General features: G+C 46.8%; 1 protein-coding gene across 1 annotated transcript; it reads left to right on the forward strand.

Moving 5' to 3' along the window:
* The first annotated feature begins 1,170 nt into the window (after window positions 1–1,170).
* On the forward strand, window positions 1,171–20,099 carry LOC129331002 (acidic leucine-rich nuclear phosphoprotein 32 family member B-like). The gene is made up of 7 exons (XM_054981320.1): window positions 1,171–1,351; window positions 12,162–12,311; window positions 13,226–13,348; window positions 14,818–15,013; window positions 16,430–16,545; window positions 17,475–17,529; window positions 18,271–20,099. Exons 1-7 carry the CDS (start codon window positions 1,298–1,300, stop codon window positions 18,357–18,359), a joined length of 783 nt encoding a protein of 260 aa, XP_054837295.1. The 5' UTR covers window positions 1,171–1,297; the 3' UTR covers window positions 18,360–20,099.
* Window positions 20,100–24,047: the final 3,948 nt, after the last annotated feature.

The raw sequence follows: 24,047 nt of genomic DNA on the forward strand, positions 1-24,047 counted from the left end.
GAGTGGATTTTTCTCCTTAACACTGAGGAAAAACTCAAAGAGGATTTTGAGGTCTTCTAGGTTCAGGGGAACATAAGTGGATAGCCGCCACTTGTACCAGCAGAAATATTTAGGATCAAAAGCAAAGTTGGACTTATATGTTATTTAAGGTGGGTGAAAAAAGCTGGGGAAGCTATATAAGGAAGGAAATTTAAATTTAAATTTAAAAATTGAATTCCAGATGCAGGAAGTGACCTAACAGGAAAGGGAGGAGTTAGAGGAGCTGATTTTTGACTGGGGAAAGATAACGGGACATGGTATCAAATCCCCGTTGAATTTCTTCCTCAAGTAACGCCCCTAAATCTCCAGGAATTTCCAAGCTGGAGATGGCAACCTGTTTGTGAGATGAGTTTAAAAGAAAGTGAGTGATTCACATTTGCTCAATTTGGAAATTTGAACCTGAGCTCCCGTCTCCTGGTACAATTTTCTAACCAGAAAATGTTTTGTCATTTTAGCTTCTAGAGAAAATTCAGGCTTGTTTTGATCTAGTACCAGCTTATTTGTCTTTTTGGCTGTCCATGGTACATCTGTAACGTTGGAGAAATTTTCTTAGCTTTGTCCTGCAGTGACAGAAAAGTCCTTTTGAAAGCCCTAACAGTGTAATCCTAGGGAGAGTTACTCCAGGCTAAGCCCACTGATTTCAATGGGCTTACACTGCAGTAACTCTTTTTAGGATTGCACAGTAAGAATTCCAAAAGGCTGGAAAAGTAAATAATGCTTGGAAAAGTGGAAGGCAGTAGGAAAAGAAGAAGACCTAAAATGAGACAGCTTGACTGACTCAATAAATGAAGCTACATTAACCAGTTTGCAGGATCTGAACAAGTCTGCCGGATCTGAGCAAGTCTCTGTTAATGGAGATCTTTCATTCCTAGAGTCGCCATAGGTCGGAGGAGACTTGACGGCACATAACACACACAGAGAGACTGCAATAACTCTTTTCAGGATTACACGGTAAGAATCCCAAAAAGTTAAAACAAAAACAGCGCGCTCCACGCCCGGCAGGAGTCGCTATCGGGCGAGGGCGACTGAGGCAGGCGCGGCGCAGTGGCAGATCGCGGCCACCAGGGGCCCGATTGCCTTCTTTTCCCCTCCCCTCCCTTTTCCCTCCCCCCCTGCATTTTGTAACCTCCACCCTCCCTATTGTGTTGCCTTTGGCGCCTTGGTGCTATATAAGCCGCGGCAGGGGCCGAAGCACAGGCTTTGCTGCCGCTGCTGGGGACGGGGGGGTCACTGAGCTTTCCAAGGGAGCCGCCGCGCCATGGAGATGAAGAAGCGGCTGACGCTGGAGTTGCGGAACAAGAAGCCTAGCGAGGTGAGCCAGCGAAAGGCGCTTCTCTCTCCCTGCCTAGGCCCGGCCTGGTTTCCTTTCCCCCCTCCCTTCTCCTGCCCCCTTTTTGGACACACGTGTACCCAGCCGACATGTTGGAGACGCGCTTTCGGGCCAGTGCGGACGCCTTTTGGCGAGCTGTAGGCCCCCGGGGGTGCTTCTTTTATCTGCTTCCTCCAGCCTGGGCTTCTTCCCCTAAGCGGGAGTCGTTATCCCAGAAGAAGCGGGGAACCCCTCCCCAGTTGTAATCTCTCGCGCCCTCCTTTTTTTTCTTCCCTCTCCAAAGTGCGTCTTTACGCACAGGATCGCTTGCGAAAATCTTTCTCTGCCATGGTGTCCCTTGGAAGATGCGGCTAAAACCATGGCGCTTGCAGTGTTCATATGGGGGGGGGGGCTGTGTTTGTTTCGCTCCACCTTGATTTGTTTTGGGCCCCCAGAGAAGGGATCTGGGGAGATCTGACCCTTCTTCCCCCCCACCCCGGGAAGTCATCTTTTTGGGCAGCATGTTGCATCGATTCCCGCCGAGGCCTCGTTTTCTGGTGGCGCTGTTTTGGGGTGGCGTGCCCCTTCTGTAGAGAAGATCGCCGGGGCAGGGCAGAGATGTGTTTGGAGAGTGTGTTTGTGGAGGGGGTGGGTGGGCGGGATGCTTCTTTTAAGTATATTAGAAACTGTGTTGAAATAAGAAACGGTTGGAGAGAAACGAGAGCTTTTCCCCGAAGGGAAGTGAACAAGGAATAAAATGGTCCTGGGGCCGGGCCACCCCCCCGAAAGTACCGAGCTGCGGACCCACCCCCGTTCGCCTGATCGCTCTCCCTCCATGGCTGATGCGTAACTAAGGCGCACATGGCTTTTTTTACGCAGTACTGTCTGTGTGTGGGGGGGGGGGCGATTTCCTCCCCTCAAGGAAAATGATACCATGTGGCCCACTCCCTCCCGGTTGATATACCACCTCTCTTTTTTCTACTCCCTCTCCAAAAAATAAAGAAAATAAACGGTGCTATATTTATACATGGCCCGTACACGTGGGGAGTTGACACCGTTTTAAAAAGCTGATCGAGGAGATATTTTGTTTTCCTCTTGGGCGGGGGGGGGGGGTAGAAGGGGCTAAGAAGAGAAGAGTTAAACCGTGGTGGGAATAGAAGGGGAAAAGTTGGTCGCCCAGAAGCGGTTGGGGAGGGGGGAGAAAGCACAGTGACTCTTTTGAGAGCGCAAAGAAAGACCCCTTGATGGGCTGCGCGCGTTGAAACTCGGGCGTACCCGAAATGGTTTTGCTCTACTTTGAAATTGGCAAAAAGCTGCAAAGAGAAGGATGGGGGGTGGGGGGAGAATCGAGACGGTTGCGCGCTGAGCCACGTCCACGTGTAGCTTTTTTTTTGGAGGGGGGGGCGAGAAAAATGGAGACTTAGCTTTAGTTTCTTTGGGAAGGGGGCCGTTGGTTTGGGGACGGGGCGCCTTTCTTTTTTAAAGGGTCAGCAGCAGGGTCGAACAGCAGGGGGGAGCGTGGCTTGGAGCGGAGGAGAAGCCGGCGGGGGTGGGGGGGCATCCAAATGGGACGAACATGGCCGAATTTTCAACACGGCGCACGGCTCCCAAAGAGGAAAAACGCACATGCAACTCAAGGCGTGTTTTCTTTTTAAAAAGCTGCGTTTGTGCGTAAAACTTTGCCAGCCTCGATCAATGGGCAGCCCCCCTCCCCCACCCCCGGTTGGAGACGTTCTCTGGGGCAGTTTCGGCGGGGGGTGGAAGAGCTTTTGTTTTTCGACGGGGAGGGCCGGCCGTGCTGGAGCTGAGCTCGGAGGAGGACTGCGGCTGTTAGGCGTCTTGGCCCGGGGAGCCCCAGCCCCTGTGGGGTGTTTGTGTGTGTTTGGCGGGCGAGCTCGAGGAGGCGATCCGGGACGCGCGTGGCCCGCCTCGGTTTCGAGATGGCTGGGTGGCTTTTCTCCATGCCAGCAGCCATTTTCGGTGGAAGGCGGGCGGGCATCTCCAGGCATCTCCTTGAGACGTGTGAATGCTTGAAAAGGAGAGGCACGGGTGTTCATTTCCCGATAACCTGGTCTTCAAAACTGGCTTTTGTACACTTCGGCGTGTGGGTAAAGGGGGGGGAGGCGTTTTTCTCTGCCTGACATTTTAAGTTGCGTAGAGACTGTGGACCTCTTTATTCCACCTTGGAGGAGACAAGGGTTCAAGCACAGCCTCCCCCTTTGCAACCACGATGGACGCCAAAGGGGGTGGCGGGGGGGGGGGTCGCACCCCGGTTCGTGCACAAGTTCTTTGGCTCGCAGCGAGCCCCGGGCCAGGCGTGCCTCCGCCCCTATCGAGATAAACCAGTTTGATGGACGCGATCATGGCTTCCCCGCGCGGAACTCTGGGACTTGTAGTTCTGCGAACGTGTCGGGGGTAGTTCTCAACTAGGGCACCAAAGCAAATCCGTTCAGACTGGGGTTGCCAGCTGTGGGTTGGGAAATTCCTGGAGATTTGTGGGTGGAGCCTGGGGAAGGCGGTGTTGGGGAGGGAGAAGAAAGGACCTTAGTAGGTTGCAGTGCCACAGAGTCCACCCTCCCAAGCAGCCATTTTCTGCAGATCTGTGTGGAGATCAGTCGTAATTCTAGCACATCTCTGGGACCCACCTGGAAGTTGGCAACCCAGTCTCAGGCTGTCGACACGGCTCTTGTTATGTCCATGTGAGCCTGGTGCTGTAAGGAGACCTGATGCCTAGGGTTGCCATCCTCCAAGTGGGGCCTGGAGATCTCCCAGAATTACAGCTCATCTCCAGGCTACAGAGATCAATCCCCCTGGAGAAAATGGCAATGGGTAGCAGGCCCTACGGAATATCACAGAGTCTAGGGAAAATCCTTCCCCAGGCTCCTCCTGCCCCTGCCATCACCCCCAAGTTTCCAGGGATTTCCTTGGCCAGAATTGGAAATCTTAAGGGGGGTGTGTGTCTTCATAGGTTTCTCCAGACTTAGTCCAAGGACTTGGCATAAGAAGGAAGTGCCATAAAAATAGAAATGCGGTGTTAGAAAGGCTTAAAGTTGATCCCAAGAGGGAGGGAGTTCCATTTTTTCTGGCGATACACGAGTTTTCCGGTGAAAGGCAGTTCTGTAGCAGTCCCTGAATTTTAGCCTTTAAAAGAAAAAAACCCTATCCTTTCTGGCCATATTAAGCACAAGCTGTGGTTGGAATTTTCAGAGAGGCTTTTATGTAACAGTTGAGGTCAAGACTCTGAGAGACATGTTAGTAAGTCCCGAGTTTGAATCTCCCTCTGCCACAACTTCACTAGATAAGCTCCTAGCAGTCTCCTGTTTTCGAGTATGGGAGATAGTGAAATTGGCTTTGCCGGGTTGATAATCAGGAGAGTGATGAATGTTTGGAACAACTCTTATGTTTGCTTGTGGTTAATAATAATCGATCTTAATTCCTGCAGTCGAATTTAGAGTGGGCTTGGCTGAGAGTGGTCTGCAACCTTATGTCTGAACCGGATACATGAAAGTTGCCAGAATGGGGCCATTTGGGGCAGAGTTACACACTTCTGAGAAGAGTGTGACTTCGTTAAGGGGAGTGCCTCCTGGGATATCTTTGCCCACGATAGCAAGAAGTATAATGTCTTCTTCTGGGATGTCTTGGGTGGAATGAGGGGTCTGTTGCCTAGACAACAAACTAGGCAGGGAAGTATTTTTTTAAAAATACCCTCCTAGGACCTTAGTGACTGCTGATGTGTGTGCAGCAGCAGGCTTGGTCATTTTGTAATGTGGGTTGTCACCTTTTTTTGGCCTCTGGTGTAGACTCATTTTATAACAGCTTATTCTTTTTTTTGTACTGCAAGCCATTTTCTGAAAGAATTGCAAACATGTCTCATTGTTGTGTATCTTGATTAAGTGTACTTCCTTCTCTGCTCCCCCCACTCTGACTTTTTTGCTCTGTTTATATTTTGGGTCAGTCCTTGTAGCTCTCTGTCTGAATTTATGCAGCCCTATCTGTCTTAAGGATGCTTTACTAATTAGCACAAGCAAGGGAAAGACGCTTCCTCGGTTTCTTATTTTTTACAGTCACCACATCAGTCTTCTTATATGAGATTCCTCCCCCCCCCTCCATATTCCAACCTATATTTTGTGAAATACTTGGCAAATATGAGAAGCTGTATGAAGGAGCTTTTTTGCAACGAGAGCAAGAAATTCAAGTCATGTGACTCTTAACCTTCAAAAAAAGGTTGCTAGACAAAATTCCTAAATAGCCAGACAGAAGATAATCCAGGAGAGGCGTACTTATTTTTTTCTTATTTACAGTGTGTGCATTTCAATATAACTTGGAGTGAGTTTAATAATCCCGAACCTTAGAAAAATCATATAAAATCTTTTAAAAAGCCCCCAAACCCTAATTAGCTTAGGTGGGTTGGAGGGACATTGCTTTTTCCGTAATGAATTAAACTTGCTTGAACGCTTGCTCAGAGACGATTGTGCTCATTTAAAAAAAAATTGTAAAGTGGCCCCATTATTTTAAAAAAATGCACATCCCACCTATAGCTTTGCTGAAAGTGGATTATGCTGCACTCCTAAACTAACTCTGTTGAATTCAGTGGGCTTTGAAGGGTATGATTCTTTTTGGAATTGCAGTGTTAGACCCAATATGGTGTAATGGTTAGAGTGCTGGGCTCAGATCTGGGAGGCCCGGGTTCGAATCCTTGCTCTCTCATGGAAGCTTGCTGGGTGACCTTGGGCCAGTTATATCCTCTCAACCTAACCTACCTCTCTGGCTTTGAAATTGAACATTACAAAATTGTTGGGGGGGGGGGGCTTGAAGGCACAGACCCTGTCCTTTAAGCTTGTTCAAGCATAACGGAAAACTCCTGTTTGCCTCAGTATAAGCAAGCTTGGCCAGGCCTGCTCCATCCTGCCCTTGCAGATGGACAGATAAATGCCAGTTTCTGCTCTTCACTGATTGTACTTAGTTAGTAGGATAAATCAACAGCAGATCAAAACAAAGAAAAGTAAGTTTACCCAACTGAAGAACTGAGATGTATGAAAAGTGAAGCCTTCCTGGGGTGTGTGTTTCCCCCAAATTGTTATAAAAATATAACAATTTTTATATGCAGTATTTACTCAAATGCAAGATTCGGGTTTTTTTAACCTAGATATGACCTCAAAAAGAGAGAGAGAGACAACTTATAGTTGTGTCTGTTAATAATGTTTTTGTGTGTATTACATTTTTAAGGGGCTGTCTTATATTCAGGGGCATCTTTATTTTGAGTAAATATGGTAAAGGAAATTTGAGGGGGGGGCATAAGTGCCCTAAGGCCAAGTGTAGTTTGAAGTAGTCTGTGATCAGTTAACTGCCAGTTGAACAGAATTGTGTGAATCTGGCTGGCTTCAGCGTCAGGCAGGAATCCCATAGACTCCTCTATGTTGTGTGAAATGCATTAATTTTTGCGGTTCCGTTCTACCCTGGCTTGTTCTTAAGGTTGCCAGCTCCAGGTTGGGAAATTCCTGGAGATTTGTGGAGTGGAGCCTGGGGTGGGGGGTGTTAAGGTCCTCAGCATGGTACAATGTTATAATGTCCACCTTCCAAAGCAGCCATTTTCTCCAGGGGAACTGATCTTTGTTGCCTGGAGATCCATTGTAATTCCAGGAGCTCTCCAGCCGTCACCTGGAGGCTGGCAGCCCTATTTGTTCTGCCTCTGCCAGCCAGAATTCTGAGCCCAGGCTTGGATCCTGTCGGGGTGTGGTGGTGCTGGTGTGGCACTTCCCTCAGGCGCAAGGCTTCTTTCTCAGGAGGAAAAGCACCAGTGCTAACAAAACGGATCCCTGCCTCTGACTTAACTCTCGGCTTGCTGCAGGAACAAGCTGTTGTTTTGGGCTTTCGGTGTACTGGCAAAATGTCTCAAAAACTACTTGATGGTTATGATAACCTAGAGAGGCCTTTTTCCCTGTGTCTTCTGGCCCTCGGAAGTGTGGTGGGTATTGGCATGCCAGGATCTGCCAGTATTGGCTCACCCTAAAGTTTGCTGTAGTCAAGTAGAAGATCTTTGAGGCCGAAGATTGTGCTGTGTAAAGTGGGCGTTGAATTTAGCTTAATCACTTGCTAATCTTGCCACCGATTGCTTCCCTGACCCTGCCTTTTTTCTGACCACTTTATTCTCTTGGCAAAGGGGAATGGGGTTATAGCAACTCACAAAAAAAATACATATTTTGATGAATGCCTGTGAAAGTAAGCCTCTTTATGGGGCCCTCTGAGACTGAAAAGTGGGGGGCAAATATTTAATCATTGTGATCAAAATTAGATCACTGTGCAAGAGGGGAGAGGAGGGAGTGTGGAAGGCCAGGTTCCCCCCACCCTGCTTCTTGGTGGGTTGCGGGAGCATTTTGGTAATTCTTGTTGCCGAGCAATACTCCAAGCTAGTCTGCTTTGGAAACCTTGCATGGCTGCTCACCAATGTATGAAAGAGCTATTTACAAAATGCCCCTTCCTGGTCGCCTTCAGGTGAACCTATTGTCACCACAGGTGAGTCTTACGTTGTTCGGCCCTGAGTCTTAAAATGGTTGTGGAAATGCCCTGGTCTTCTCAGGTAGCTCTTTGAAAACCGGCGTCGGTTTGGGGGACATTTCTGAAGGGAAGTTTTTTGTTTCTGTGTAGATAGTTTCAGGTGGGTAGGAGGTTATCGCATGCGAGGGGAGACTGGGCAGAAATGGTAGCAGGTTTGGGGTGTTGGAATGGAAGGCTGATAGATCTTGACATGGGCAAAACCTAGCAGATTCCCAAGGCACGGGTCCCATTAAAATATGTTCATTTCAATGGAGTTTGCACAGGAGATCTTTACAATCTGCAGGCTGAGGTTTTACTGCCTTGAGCTCCAAATTACCTCGGCAGGGGCCATCTCAGACAGTGAACAGAATGTTGCATTAGGAATTGAGGAGACCTCAGTTCATGACCTCACGTTTTGCTCTCTCCACCAAAGTTGCCTTGCATAGACCTTCTTTGCATTTTGGGACTTTGGCGTCACTTTTCTCCTGGGGGACTCTGAGAGACAATATTAGCTTCTTCAAGAATAATTTTCTCTCAGGAGTCCGCAGTGAGAAAGCCATGACAGTCCACATTTGGTTTATAATGTACTCAGGTTTCTAGTCCTTCAGGTGATAGAATAAAGCTTGAGGGAAGAGGGGTGCTGGATCCTTCTTCTTGTCGAGTTCTGTTCAGAAGCTCGCTTAATTGGCTTCCAAGGGTGGTGAATAATACTCGACTCCTCTCAAGTATTCTTCATGGAAGTAGTGGAAAAGAGCAAGAGTCCAGTAGCACCTATAAGACTAATAAAATTGGTGGTAGGGTATGAGCTTTCATGAGCCATCTCTCACTTCTTCGGATACAGCCTGAGCTGTGAAGAAGTGAGCTGTGACTCTTACAGGTGCTACTGGACTCTTGCTCTTTTCCACTGCTACAGATAGACTATCACGGCTACCCATCGTGATCTGTCTTCATGGATGTCAATTCTGTAATACATGTAAGATGGTATCGGGTTAGATCCAAGCAAAGTTTCCACTTGATACAGGCTGATTCTGATGTGGTTAGTACATTTTTCTCCTGTTCCTCCCAGGTGCTCTTGCCTATTTTATCCCACCAAAGAGCCTGCCAGGTAGCTGAGGCTGAGAGAGAATGACTCAGCCAAGCTTGCCCAGCGTCCTTCGTGGCAGCATGACAGTTTGCCCTCTATTCACTGCAGCCTTTCTCTACAGCCTGTCTAGTGTTTTTCTACGATCCCTGATACATGTTTTTTCTTAATCAAAGGCGGAGCTGGTGAGGCTGCTGTAAATGCTGCGAATAGAATGCTGGTTTTTAAAAACATCCTAAGGAGCCCTGTGTTGCTCAGAAGCTTGCAGAGTTGGGCATGTGTTGCTTGGCATCCTTTTAAAACTTGCCTCCTTTCTCTCATTAATTCAGACACATTCGAGCAGAAGACCCACATAGCCCCGCTTTTCCTTTTCAGTGGTCAGAGTAAGGATGTGACCTCCCTTCCATTTTTGGCAAATCCAGATGCACAGAATGTTTGTGCTCCCTCCACACCTCCAAATAAGCAAGTTCTCAGCCTCCCCTGGGACCTTCGTTTTATGATCATTGTTCCTTGTTTGTTTCCATTTGCTATTACAAAGTCATACTTTCTGGTATAATCCTATTAATATTTTACCACTGATGGGAGAATTGGGGGACCTTCAGGGAGCCAGTTTGGTGTAGTGGTTAAGAGCAGCAGGACTTTAATCTGGAGAGCCGGGTTTTATTCCCCACTCCTCTGCTTGAAGCCAGCTGGGTGACCTTGGGTCAGTCACAACTTCTCAGAGCTCTCTCAGCCCCACCAACCTCACAGGGTGTCTGTTGTGGGGATAATAGTAACCCACTTTTGTAAACTGCTCTGAGTGGGCATTAAGTTGTCTCGAAGGGCGGTATATAAATCGAATTTTATCATTACGTTGTTATGATTATTTATGCCTCTGAAACAAGGGATGTTTTAGTCAGAATTCTTGAGAATGTGGGGTTCATTTGTGTGTGTATATAATATCTGCTTTAATATGTACACACAGTATCCTCATCTTGTTCTTGGTTTTGGGGTTGGTGTGGGTTTTTAATTTCCCCCCTTTTTTCCCAATACTTGAGCAAAACAATATTCTTTACTGAGTATTACAACACCTGGCTTGTACACTGAGGAACTCGTGGTATCTCAGGTTGAAGGATCTCAGACCACAGGTGTGGAAAAGACCTTTCTGTGTCTGATATCCTGGAGAGGCATGGCCCAGTGTACTGGGCCTCTTGGAACCAGATGGAACAGTAGCGTCATACTGTATTGTCCAAGGCAGTATCATCGGTTCGCAGACTCTCAGTTGCATGTTGGAGAGATGGCAGACATCTGCAACATGGGAACTACCTTAATCTGAGGCCCGTTCTCCCCGTGCTGTTGGCTTCTGCCTTCGGTTGGAATAATCGCTCGTTGGCATGCTTTCCCCTACATTAAAGCCCCTACCAATTGAAAGCTAGCATCTCAGGACAAGAAGAATTCTGGCTGGATTTCTTTTCTGGTTGGCTAGTTTTCTGTCCGTGAGGAGTTAGCTGGCCCGTTTCTCCCTTCCTACGACCAGTTTCTCTCTACTTATAGTCTAACATAGCAGAGGACCCAAGGCTGAGGCCTTTCCCTTCCCCTGGAAAATGAGTCAGATAGACTTGTGTCTTTCTGTTGCCCTAATGGGGCCACAATGAGGTCTTGACGCTTGTGCTTGCCATAAAAATCTGAGCAGCTGTTACTGCCCAGTTTAGAACCCGGGAAGCAAAGCACAGTTAGCTTAAGATCCGCCAGACGAGAAAGCTGGAGCTCTCTTGGATCCAGTCAGTGAGCCAGAGTCCTTTTCTTAATCTGCCCCCCCCCGCCCCCTTGGGCTGGTCTCCACCAGCTTGGCTGCACCTTCATCCTTGCCGGAGAATGCTCTCTGGAGCCAGGGCAGTGCAGGAATGCAGCCAGTTGGACCACATTGCTGCCGGCCGCATGAGGTCACACTTCTTGTGCCTGCAGCTGACTGGATGCCTTTGATGGTGGGGGGGGGGGCAGACTGGGCTGCAGCTTCACGCCTGGCTTCATGGGAGTTGGCTGGGGCGTTTGTGGGTAGGAGCTGGCTCCCTTCGGAGGAGAGATTCCTGCCTTATCTGGCCCTCGCAAGGCCTCTGTGGAAAAGTGGATACCTTTCTTTGGTGCTATCTCCCCGGCTTTCTCTGCCCGGCAGCTTCTCTTCAGAGATAGCCCATCGCCAGCTAAAAGAGCAAGACTCAAAATAAACCTTTGCTGCTGCCACTGGTTGTTGCCTGGCTGTAAATTCTGTCTTTCTGTATTCTCTCTTTGTGCAATTTGGACAGCTTGCCTGGCGTAGTAGTTACAGCGCTCCAGGGCTACAGCAGCATCGAGTTCGAATGCCAACTCTTAACTGGATGACTGTGGGTCTTTGTCGATCTCTTTTGCAGGGTTGTTGTGAGGATACATGGGGGAGGAGAGGGAGACGTGCGTGCACCACCCCTGGGAAGAAGAGTGGGATAAAAATGTAGAGAGAGAGAAACAAGGGCAGGGAAATCTCACCTTTTTGCCTGTAGTGGGCCTTGGCTGTGTCTGGACACAAGACAGCACTAGTTAAAAGTTCTCAAAACATAGTGCACCCCCCTCATGTTAATGTCATGTTTTTTAGAAAGATGATTTTGCATTTAGCACAAGGTTCCAACTTGTTGATTGAGAAAAATTTCTCCTTTTGGAGATTTCTATTGGAAAACACGCTTTCAAAGTATATTTTCCCCCTAGGTCTTTTAAAAAAAGTAACCTAAAATGGACAGCAGAAATAATAAAACGTAAATAAAAATTAAACATAACATGTCGAGAAAAAGTCCATACAAAAGCAGATTTTAAGTGTGAGAGCAAAAATAATTATACGGTAATGACCATTGTTTGTCAGGCTTTGACCAGTGCAACCCTAGAATCCAGCTCGTTGGTTTTTAATATTGATTTCATGTATTAAAATATTTGCATGCTGCCTTTCCCCATATAATGGGCTTAGGGTGATTCATGAAATGTAATTAAACCTACGCGTGTTACAATTCTTTGGGGGATGCTGTGCTCCTCTAACTAGGCAAAAGAGCTGCGTGTTCCAAATAGAGTTGCTTTTGGTAGAATTTATATCTCCTGGGATATAAATGACTGCTTACCCAGATGGCTTTGCAAGGTGGGAGGTGTGGCTCGTCGTCTTCTGGTATCCCAGTGTAAAGACGCTTCTGACTGTCTTTCCAGGTGAAGGAGCTGGTGTTGGACAACTGTCGCTCGGACGATGGGAAAATCTGTGGCCTCTCCTCAGACTTTGAAAACCTTGAATTCCTCAGCATGATCAACGTCAACCTCCTCTCGGTCTCCAACCTCCCCAAGCTTAGCAAACTTCGGAAGGTAAGGAGGTGGGGAGGGGACTTCTCCTCTGGGTGGCCAAGGAGCTCCCTGCTTAGACTTGGTTCCTTCTGAAGAACTGAAAATATACAGAAAATGGCTCCCTGTAACCTATTTGGAGCAAGATTTCCCCAATTTGGATCAGAGGTTGTGTGATGTGTAGCTTGACCTATGTGGTGTCTATCCCAGCCCTCCACCTGACAGAATTATCCCAATTGGCTTCTGAATGAAATAAGTTCAGCACCCGTGAGAGAAACAGAAAAATAACAGTTTTAGGTAGGTAGCTGTGTCAGTCTGCAGTAGAACAGCAAGATTTAAGTTCAGCGGCACCTTAGAGACCAACAAGATTTTCAGGGTATGAGCTTTTGAGAGTCTGCTTTTTTCTGCCTGTAACTGTCAAGATTTTACAACAATAATAACAACATTCGATTTATACACTGCCCATCAGGACAACTTAATGCTACACTCGAGAGCAGTTCACAAAGTGTATTACTATTATCCTCACGACAATCTCCCTGTGAGGTGGGTGGGGCTGAGAGAGCTATGACTGACCCAAGGTCACCCAGCTGGCTTCAAGCGGAGGAGTGGGGAATCAGACCTGGTTGTCCAGATTAGAGTCCTGCCACTCCTACCGCTACACCAATACATTTTTGAAGCACTTTGAAGGCTGGAAGCACTGGGCTATCTCAGGAGCAGGATGAAGACAGTTGGCCTGAGATATGACATGATAGGGAGGCTGGAGGGACGAGATGGGAGAAACTTGTACAGGGTGATGTCTAAAACCGCAAGGCAGTGATACGCAACGTCCTAGCGGGCTCAGAATCTTGAATACATTTGGAAACACCTACTGCAAATACTGAAAATGGCCACCTGTCTTTTTTTCCTCCAATCCCTGTTGTTTGTGCTCCTTTTGGTAGCTGGAGCTGAGTGACAATCGCATCTCCTGTGGCTTGGAAGTGCTCGCGGAGAAGACCCCCAACCTGACACATTTGAATCTGAGCGGGAACAAAATCAAGGACTTCACCACGTTGGAACCACTGGTGAGTAGAAGGGGAGGAAAGCACCTGAGTGGGGGAAACAGGCTCAGGAAGGGCAAAGAGGCCTGCATCCCCCCTCAACAACAACAACAACAACAACATTCAATTTATATACCCCCCCTTGTCTTTTGTCTCTGGGAAGAACGAGATGATTGAACCTGCTTGTGGGGAGGGTGGGTAAGAAATCTAATAAATTAATTAGTTCAGGCTGTTTGGAAGCCAAAGAAAGGCAAATTAGTCTTTCTTCTCTGTTTTTTTCAGTCATCGGTCCTGTAAGCCATCTTCGTGTGTGCAAGAGTATGTTGTGGCTGGCTGGGCTTCGGGTGGGAGATTCCAGCTTTAAATGCTCCTCTCTTAACACAAAATCCCCTCACTAATAGTAATGATGGTGATGATAATGATAATAACTGTGCCTATATACCACTCGTCTAGACAGATTAGTGCCCCAGTCAGAGTGGTGAACATGGTCAGTGTTATTACAATCCCCACAATGGAGCTGAGGCTGAGAGGTGTGGCTTACCCAAGGCCACCCACTGAGCTCATGGCAGTCGTGGGATTCGAACCGGGAGAGTGGTGATTTGCAACCCCATCAGCACACCCCAGAGCGAGAGAGGCTCCGTTTCCCCACTTCGTTGTGTGAGGTGGCACAGTCCTATGGGGGTGAAGAGGTGCCCTTTATTGTGCCATCGCACTATAAAACTGATCAGGTGTATAGTAAATATTTGCTTTGTTGGTAAAATAGTACGTTTTTAAAAAACATTCACCCTTATGTATAGTTGCCTTGGAAGAGGGAGCAAGGGGAAGAGAAAGGTTGTTACAGTAATAGTAATAACATTTGATTTATATACTGCCCTTCAGGACAACTTAATATCTACTCAGAGCATATGTTATTACTGTCCCCACAATAGTCACCCTGTGAGCGGAACTACAAGTGACAAAAGGCACAGGTTGGACACTTGTCAGCTTCCCTCAAGTTTTGATGGGAAATGTAGGCAGCTTGGCGGAATGTTGGACAAGTGACAGTTGAAAAGTCCATTGGACAGCAGTGGGAGAGCCAAGCTGCAAGACCAGGATGCCTACATTTCCCATCAAAACTTGAGGGAAGCTGACAAGTGTCCAACCTGTGCCTTTTGTCACTTGTAGTTCCGCTCTGTGAGATGGGTAGGGCTGAGAGAGCTCCAGAGAACTGTGACTAGCCCAAGGTCACCCAGCTGGCTTCAAGTGGAGGAGTGGGGAATCAAACCCGGCTCTCCAGATTAGCGTCCCGCCACTCTTAACGACTACACCAAACTGGCTCTACATCCCGTGTCCCTGTTAGGTAGGGTAGTTTTATCCCCTCTCCTGCAGATGAGGGCTGAAGTGAAGAGACCGCTTGCAAACTGATACAATTGAGATAAGACTTGAACTCAGGCCTTTGGATTTAGTCTGTGGAGTAGAGGGTGCAGCAAGATGACCGTTCTGATTTCTTTTAGAAAAAATTGCCGCACCTACGGAGTTTGGACCTCTTCAACTGCGAGGTCACGATGCTGATCAATTACCGGGAGAGTGTCTTTGCACTGCTGCCCCAGTTGACCTACTTGGATGGCTTTGACGCCAGCGACAAGGAGGCCCCGGATTCTGACCCCGAAGCAGACGGGCTAGATGACGACTACGACGAGAATGGAGAAGGTAAGAGGCATGGTTCTCGCAGAGAGGAGCATCTTCTTTTTAATTTATATTTTATTCAACAATTTTTAAACTTGAACAAACATTGTTCAGTTTTGTCAAAGGCTTTCATAGCCGGAGAACTATGGTTGTGGATTTTCCAGGCTGTATAGCCGTGGCCTTGGCATTGTAGTTCCTGACGTTTTGCCAGCAGCTGTGACTGGCATCTTCAGAGGTGAGGTTTTTTGGTGCTACAACTCTGAAGATGCCAGTCACAGCTGCTGGCAAAACGTCAGGAACTACAATGCCAAGGCTACGGCATACGGCCCGGAAAATCCACAACAACCATTGTTCAATTTTGACAAACAGTAAACAACAATAAATAAAAACTTATTTCACAACGCATAAAATAAAAGTCCTATCTCCTTATCCAGGTTTCTTAAGCTCTGTGAACAAATAGCTTAACTAATTGTTTTACTTTGCTCAGATAAGTTGCCTGTACAGACTCGTCAGCGGTAGGCTGGCGTATGGTGATAATCCATTTCTGAAGAGGCTTATAACTCAGAGAATCTTTGCTTGTTAAATACTCCAGAACTGGGAGCCATTTAATAGGCGGGATTTCTAATTTTGGCTTTCAAGTTAAACGAGTTGATCTGAAAGTTTTGCCATAATAAAATAATCCCGGAGGCGATCGTGCCAATTGGAGGTTGTGGGTAGGCTTTTTGGATTCCACTTGGCTGCTATGACTGATTTGGCGACTGCAAGTTACATTAATATAAGGTTGATTCCAATTTTTGGCATTGTTGGGTCTATCCAGTGGTTCAAAAGTATGACTTCTGGAAGCATCTTGACCCTCTTTGTCCCCTGTCTCCCCCACCCCTCCTGATTAATGTGGTGGGGTAGAGGTTGGATGCGCAGCATGTTGAATCGGAAACTTCTGGGAGTAGGACCAGCAGCCTATAAGGTGCCATGCAATTGATTGGCACACTAGAGGGTGACTGTCCGAGGCTCCCACATCGAGCTTCATAGCCAAATGGAGATTTGAACCCGCATCTTCCAAGTCCTAGTCTGTTCCTCTAATAGCTGTTCCAAGCCAACTCGTTGTTTTGCTGATTCATCTCATTTCCTTGTGTTCCCCCCCCCCCCTTTGAGCAGAGCTTAGTAGTAGCACAGTCCTTGTCTGAAGTCACTTGGGTCTCAAGCCCTGGCCTGAAAACTAACCCATGAAGCAGACAAGCCCTTTGAAACACCTGTCACGGGATTCCTCTCTCTGTGTATTTGCGCAAGCCTCCCTCGTCCACCCGTTCAGTGTTGTCTTCTGCGTTCCTCAACAAGAGCTGGCCAACATTATATGGTTGACGTAGTTCCCTCGAGCAGCAAGCTCTCCCAGGACCTCCTGATTCAAATTGCTTCTGTTTTCTTCCTCTTTCTACGTTTCAGAAGGGGAGGAGGAGGATGAAGAAGATGAGGAAGAATTGGATGAAGATGCTGTAGATGACGAAGAGGATGAAGACGATCTGGACGGCGAAGAAGAAGAAGATGGGGTAGAAGATGAGGTGAGAGTTAGAGGGCCCCCTACCTTTCTTCGTCCCCTTCCCAGGGCTTATTGATAGGGGCAAACCCTCTTGGGGCTCTGCTGTAATGGAGTCTCCAGTTTTCGGTTTGGATTTTGCATCCTGAAGATTTTGCTGTTCTCATTCTCATCACTTGTGATGGTTCATAAACTGCTTTGCCCTGATTTCACTTTTATAAAAAATTTAAAACTACAAATTAGTTTCCTTAACTTTCAAAATGGCGAAAAAACGTGACTAACGTGAGCCTCCAAAATCTCCCAAAGTTTTCCTCCAGCCAGTTGGTATTCCTCCAACTGGAATGAGTACCCAGTTTCCTGGGGGTAAAGTGTAGATGACTGGGGAAGGCAATGGCAAACCACCCCGTAAAAAGTCTGCATGAACTCTTCCTCCCGTTCAAGGTCATCTTTCGCAGAATGTTGGCCAACGTTCTGTTGCTGACACCGCTCCCCGGAGCTGTTCTCACGGAGCACCTAATATTTTGTCACAGCAACTCAGGCCATTTGGGGAGGGGTTACTAGTAGGTGGGGCTGCAGGCACAACCATGTATGAAACTGCCTTGTGGGTTCTGTCTGTCCCAGTTTTCGGCTTTCTGGCTAGTTTGAGGCTGCAAAAGGATTTTCCCTAAGATCTGCTGTTGCAGATGTCTGGAATGAACTCAGGACCTTCTGCAATCAACGCACATACTCCCCTGTTGCCTTTCTGTAAGATTCTGAACCCGATGCCCAGGAAAATGCCAACTATCCCCTAGAACTCTCTGCCACGAGAAACGAAAAAATCAGCTTAGCGGCTCTAGCCCTAAAGGGTATAGGGGTCTAAATTTGTAATGGAGCTTTGAGTGGGTGCAGAGTAGGTCAGACCAGAAAGTCAAGGGGGCAAATGAATTGAGTCTTAACCATTAATTTAATCTTTAGGAGGAAGAAGATGAAGAGGAGGGAGAAGATGAAGATGATGATGAAGGTGAAGAGGGTGAGTATGGCTGAACTATTGGCAGGGGGAGTTTTGTGCCCAGCACGAGCAGAAAAAAATAATTCACAAATTCTCCACCTCTTGCAAATGTGCTTTCTGCATGGTTTGACTTGCAGAGCTGTGTGTTGATTAGTCCCTGGGGAGGTCTTTGGCCATGGGAGTGAGAAGGCCCCCCCCATGAGTCAGTCAATGGATATTCTCCCTTCAGATGCTCTTAATAGGGTGGGCATCCAGGGGATGGCCAGAAATAGCCGGCTGAGGCTCCACCCTCCATAAGGAAGATGTTTTGCTTTCTGAAAACTGAATCTACGATTGGCTTTTTTGGTATTGATTTTGGATTCCAATCGTTGGCTGAAAAAGAGGACAGTGAGGAATAGCCACTTTCAGTGACTATTGGTATAATAAAACTTGATGTTAGATTCATGTGCATTATTTAAAAGGCACATTCCTTTAAGGCTTTCTTAAATGACCCCAAATTTACGAGGGGCTCAGGAAGGGTGTGTGGGGCTCTCCCCACTTCCGTTTTATTCGCACAGCTACCTTGCAGGGTAGGGAAGGCCAGAAAGAGGGTGACTGGGTCAGGGGTCACCTGATCAACGGAGTGGTGGGCCACCGGCTTGTCCATCAGCCCAGCCCTCTCGACCCCTGCACTGGGCCGGCCTGACTTTGTGTTTTCCTGGCTCTTAAGAGGCAGCTCTTGTTGACTGTCTCCACCCCCTTTTTAAAAATTCTTCCTTGCAGACATCCAGCATGGCGAGAAACGAAAACGAGAACTGGAAGACGAGGGAGAGGAGGATCCGGAGGATGAGGAAGATGAAGAAGATGACTGACTCCTCCATCTCCTCGCCAGTCAATCAGTTTTGCGGACTGTGACTTTTCTCACCCTGGCCTCCACTGTTGTGTCCCACGTGAGACTGTAACAAATTCTCCTCCACCCTTCCCACAGTGGCATCCCTGCCCCACACCCCTCTTTGTATGGCTGCAACTCCCACAGTATATTTTTTTAAAATGTAGAAGAAGAAAAAAAAAAGCAGTAGGCGTTTTGGAAAACGTTCCCTCCCCCCTCCACGGAATGCTCACTTCTCTTGTGACCCCGCCCACTCCCTGTTTGGGTATTTCGTGACCAAAGGCATTCTTAATTTGGTGGTTTGTAGGGTGACCCCCCCTTCCCCCCAGCAATATATTTTTCTCCCCTCCCCAGTTTCTGGGGTTTGGCCTCTGCCTCGGCTCACTTGGGCACCACCGAGTGCCCCCAAGCTTCTACTGAAACAGACCCGACCCACCGCCAACTTTGGACCAGCGTTCTGAGAGCACGGTGGAACCTTAGGAGCTAAAACCAAACTCGGGGCTGTGTGGCATCTGGAAGTTCTTGGCCCGTTATAACACCTCCCGGATAACTGCCACGGGTGGGCCTATTAAAAAGGTTGCTGGATGACCACAAGTATATCCAGGACTGTTTCCCCCCCCCCCTCTCGAATTGATTTTTACCTACTGAAGAGGAGATCTGCAATGAGGCCATTTACCTTTAAACCGGATTATTACTTTTTATTGTCAAAAAGTTGCTGTTTTGCTCTAGCTGGCTGCCTCCTGCCTGTTGGGGAATATCCTGTTTGATTGGTGTTTGCAGATTAGCTTCTTTAGCAAGAAAGGAAGTTGGAAGTATCTGACCTCAACTGTTAGTGTGGCGGGGTTTACCCTTTGAGGGGTCCCGTATTATCTGATGCCGGTGTTGGGGTATTAAGTTGCCCGCCTCCCCAAATCCACAGCATCCTTACAAATGCAATGGTTAGTAGATGCCATCTTTGTTTGTAGAGATGGGAGGGGGGTGCTCTATCAAGCCTAGGTTACCCCAAAGATAGTTTGGGGGGGAAGGGAACTGAGTGAGGCAAAGGACAGAATGAATATTACTAATCATAGTTCTTCCTGTCCTTGAGATGGAGACAAATATATTGGCTAGAGAGGTGGGATGAAAAAATTGGAGAAAGATTGACCTCCCCACACACACTTTTTGTGTGCAGCGAGTATTAAATCTTTAAAAACAAAACCACCTGAATTCAGAGCTGAGGTTCGGGCTAGAATTTTCATTTTCCCCATCTCATTCAGTCATTTGAGTTTTATATCTTAGTCCTAGTTAAGTTTGACTTTTTAATTTCATTGAAACTAATCCCCAAAACTGGGATTTTTTTTGTGTTGTTGTTGGGGAGGGGGAGGTTGGTCCTTTTCTATCTTTTTTTTTTTTTTGTTATAAAATTTGGATAAAACTTGTAATAAAAGAATGAGTTTTTAAAAAGCAATTGTACAACAGGTTAATACTTTACTGATTGTCGTAGTACAGGGTTGGCAAGCTTCTTGGCCTTGTGTTAGGCTTTACCCCTGAATGCGGAAAGTCCGTTTCTGATCCCCTGAACCCACAGCCCAATGGAATAAGTGGGAACAGACATATGAGAATTCTTTGAGTGCATAGAAAAATCAAGGGTCTCTATGCAAGAGCTTTCTCATTTGCATGTCGAGGTGTTTATTTAAAACAGTTGTTCTCTCGCTTTCCATATAAATGAGGCACGTTACTATGATGCATATTCTGTTTTTTAAAAAGTGGAGAAAAGGATATAAAACTGATAGAAAAACAAAATCAAACTATTAACACAACAACTGGGGGTGGGGTGATGGGAACCATGCAGCACAGCGGGATAAAGCAGCTCAAGATGCTCGTAAAATCTTGTAAAGTTAGTACCGGGTAAGCTTCTCTTGAAAGGGAGTTTCACAATCCTGGGGTCACCACAGAAAAAGCCCTGCCTTGGATGTTCCTCCACTTGTCTATGAAAGCAGAATTTTGGATGCATGTACTGATATGGATCCAGAGGAGTTAGCCGTGTAAGTCTGTAACAGCAAAATAGAAAAGAGTCCAGTAGCACCTTTAAGACTAACCAACTTTACTGTAGCATAAGCTTTAGAGAATCACAGTTCTCTTCGTCAGGTGCATGGAGGGTAAGAAGAAACGCTGATATGGACAAATGAAGTATTTGTGTAGGATGAAGCGCTCCTTCACTGGAGAATTGTGACAATTCAGGGATGCTTGTCTTAAACCTTGTTTATTGAAGAGGTGGTACCTGATAAGATGACAGGCAGCTCTGTTGGGCCGAAGCAAAATCCCAGGGCAGCCTTAACCAAAAGCGTGCGAGCTTTCGACTGTTTCTCAAGTTTTTTTAGCATGTTGGATGTCAAAATACAAAACGGTGGAAGAAGTGGTTTTAATATGATTTTAAGGCTACAAGCACAACTCTGTGAAAGGGAAGGTGCCCAAGAACGTGGTATTAATGGTAGGCTGCTACTACGCATGGAGGTCCATCTTTTTTTGAGCAATACCTCCAGTAATGTGCTCTTTCACCTTTTAAAATGGTTTTAATTTATATTCATTTTTTTTTCAAAAAGGTTTACAGTGCATAGCTCCATCATTCAGACATGAATGGCTCATTTTTGATAGCAGGGTCTAATATTTTAACCGAAATAACATTTTATTATTGAGGTGTTGTCTTGGGTCGATGGACTTAAAATGGCCCCCTTGGTTGCCACCCAAGAGCAAGGGACCAAAATGGTGGTGTGATTTGTTGGGTGACCACAAGATGGCACTAGTGAAGTATGGCACCTTTCCTTTCTGCTCTGCTGTCGACTTTGGTGCTTTTAAATGACGAATAAAGGGGTGGGGGAGTAAGTTATTCACAGTCTTAAAAAGCATGTCTTCTGGTCTTGAAATAAATCCAGTAGGCCAATGACCTGCTGAAACCTGCATCCTACATAAGAGTTATGCTGGCTGGGACCCAACAGCATCCGTTTTCGTGCGTTGCCTCCAGGAGGTCTGTAAACAGGGCACAAAGGCCAAGGCTTTCTCCATCTGTTGCTGCACCTGGGGTTCACAAAAGTAGACTGCTTCCAAACATGGAGGTTCAGTTTATTCATGGCTTGCAAAGGATGTTGAAGGGGTTTTTCCTCATTCTCTTTCAAATGCCCACTGAACCGGTGGCCAACCAAGCGTGACCCGACGAGGCCAAAAAGTCCACCTAGTCTGGCATACTGTTTCTCAAAGGGGCCACGAGATCATCATGGAGAGAAAGTGCCCCCTTGTGACGTTCCCTCCCCCAATGTCTTGCATTTAGAGGTATGCCTCTGAACATGGAGGATCGTAGTACACGGCTGCTGTTAAGACTTCTTGAGAAAAGGAGCTCTGTTGGATCAGACCAAAAGTCCAGCGTGCTGCTTCCATCAACGGCCAGTTTATTTCCAGGAAGGCTTGAGGTGGGGCAATGTGTGCCCCTCCACCCCATAAGAGAAGTTGAGAGGTTCTAATTTTAGGTTTGGGCGCTGTTGCTTCCTGCTGCCCAAAGGTCAAAAGGTTGGGTATGCCAAAAGTGTGGGCTCTGCCAAATTATTCACAGCTCTTGGACTTGGCAAAAAACCTGAATAAGAGCAGAGGGTGGGAGAGAGCTTTTCTTCCCAGTTCTGAAATCAGGATCAGCAAATGAAATGGAGCTGCAAAACAAAGTACTTCTTCAGGTGATACATAATCAGCTTATGGAACTCACTGCCACAAGATCTGGCGATGGCTGCTGGCGCACATAACTACTCTTGGGCATACTAGAAATGTTTTTTTAACGTTATATAAATGTATAACAGGAAGGGATGGGACGGTCGTCTTTCTACTGTGCCCGTGGACTTTGAGTGCAGTACTTGAGTCTCCCCAAGTACTGAATTGACCATTTGCCAAGTCTGAAATATTGGGAAATGAGAATATATCTTTTTATAACAAGGGAACAGAATACCTGCTGGGAGTCATTTTCTGACACTGGGAACTAGAAAATCGTTTTCTAAAAGAACGTGAGCATGTCAAAGGATATCCTGCACTGTTGTGCTAATATATGCAGCACATCCCAAAATCCAGGGTTGGATCTGGTGTTCTGTTGGAACGATGAACAGGAATGGCTGGATAATGCACAGAAACTGGGTAGCATAATTGTGTGTCTGTGATGGCCAGCTTATAACAATGCGCATGGGTGTGCAGGAGCGGAGTCCCACATCTGAAATGCATTGTTTCCCGCAGAGAGCCAGCCCATCTATCCTTCAACGTGATTAATTTTTCATCCTGAAGGTGCCTTTTAAATACTCTTATTGCAATATTGGCATATGATTAATTTAAACACGGCCTAAGCTGTGTGCATAAAGGTGCACCAAAGAACTTCTAGCCACATCTCCAGTTCACAGGAAGGAGAATCGGCTATGGGGCTTTGGTTCCCTTGAGGACCGAACCTAAAAGTAAGGGTAGGGTGTCTCTGGGAGGTATCCCATCCATTTAACCTGCCCCCTCCTGGACGAGGGGCATTAATCACTTTAAAGTTCTTGATTGGTATGGTGATGGGAAGTCAAAAGGGGAGAGCTTTTGCATATGTAAGTGATTAATTAGCTTGTGGAACTCACTGCCTCAGGGTGTTGATGGCTACTGATTTAATTGCTTTTAAAAGGGGATTAGACAAATGCACAGAGGAGAGGTCCATCAATAGCTGTTGGCTACGATTAACCTTTGCTCTTCATTCATCTTCCAAGGGTCTTACCTAGACTTAATTAAAGAGGAGTTAGATCAAGATGGGTAGCCGTGTTAGTTTGTAGCAGTAGAAAAGAGCAAAGAGTCCAGCAGCACCTATGAGGCTAACAAAATTTGTGGTAGGAGTCACTGTGACTCATGATTGTCATACCCTGTCACAAATTTTGTTAGTCTTCTAGGTGCTACTGGACTCTTGTCCTTAATTAAAAAGGCAAAGCAATCAATCAATCCAAATGTGTTGAATTGTTAGACAGCCCTTTAAAAAGGACACATGATATGCCAAACTTACGAGCATATAAAGGTGCTGGGGAACACCTTGCCTGTGAGGAGATGGCCTGGTGTCTTTCTTCCGCATTCTTGCCATATTCAGGCATTCACGGGTAAAGCTCTGGCACCATTTCTAGAAGCAAAAACAACAACCACTTTTGTAATTGTGACCTGAAGGTTGAAAAAATGCTTGGAGAGGGTTAGGGACGTTGCAAGCATGGCGTATGAGAATTGGGGAGAAGTTTCGAGAACTGTTCCTGGCCCACCTTGGTTTGGATGGGATGCTTAAACAAAAGGTTGATTTGAGTCTCATGGGACAGACTGAGGGCCAAGCTACAAGTGAAAAATGACACAGGTTGGGCACTTGTCAGCTTCCCTCAAGTTTTGATGGGAAATGTAGGCAGCTTGGCGGAATGTTGGACAAGTGACAGTTGAAAAATCCATTCGACAGCAGTCGGAGACCTAAGCTGCAAGACCAGGACGCCTACATTTCCCATCAAAACTTGAGGGAAGCTGACAAGTGTCCAACCTGTGTCAGGCGTCACTTATAGCTTGACCCTCGGTCGGTTGTCAGAATGTCTTTTGCATGCAGAAGGATTTGGGTTCAATTTCCAGTGGAAGGAACTCTCTGTTCCTGAGATCTTGGGAAATCGCTCCCAGG

Source organism: Eublepharis macularius, chromosome 5 (genome assembly GCF_028583425.1).
Source record: "Eublepharis macularius isolate TG4126 chromosome 5, MPM_Emac_v1.0, whole genome shotgun sequence".
Classification (NCBI taxonomy): domain Eukaryota; kingdom Metazoa; phylum Chordata; class Lepidosauria; order Squamata; family Eublepharidae; genus Eublepharis; species Eublepharis macularius.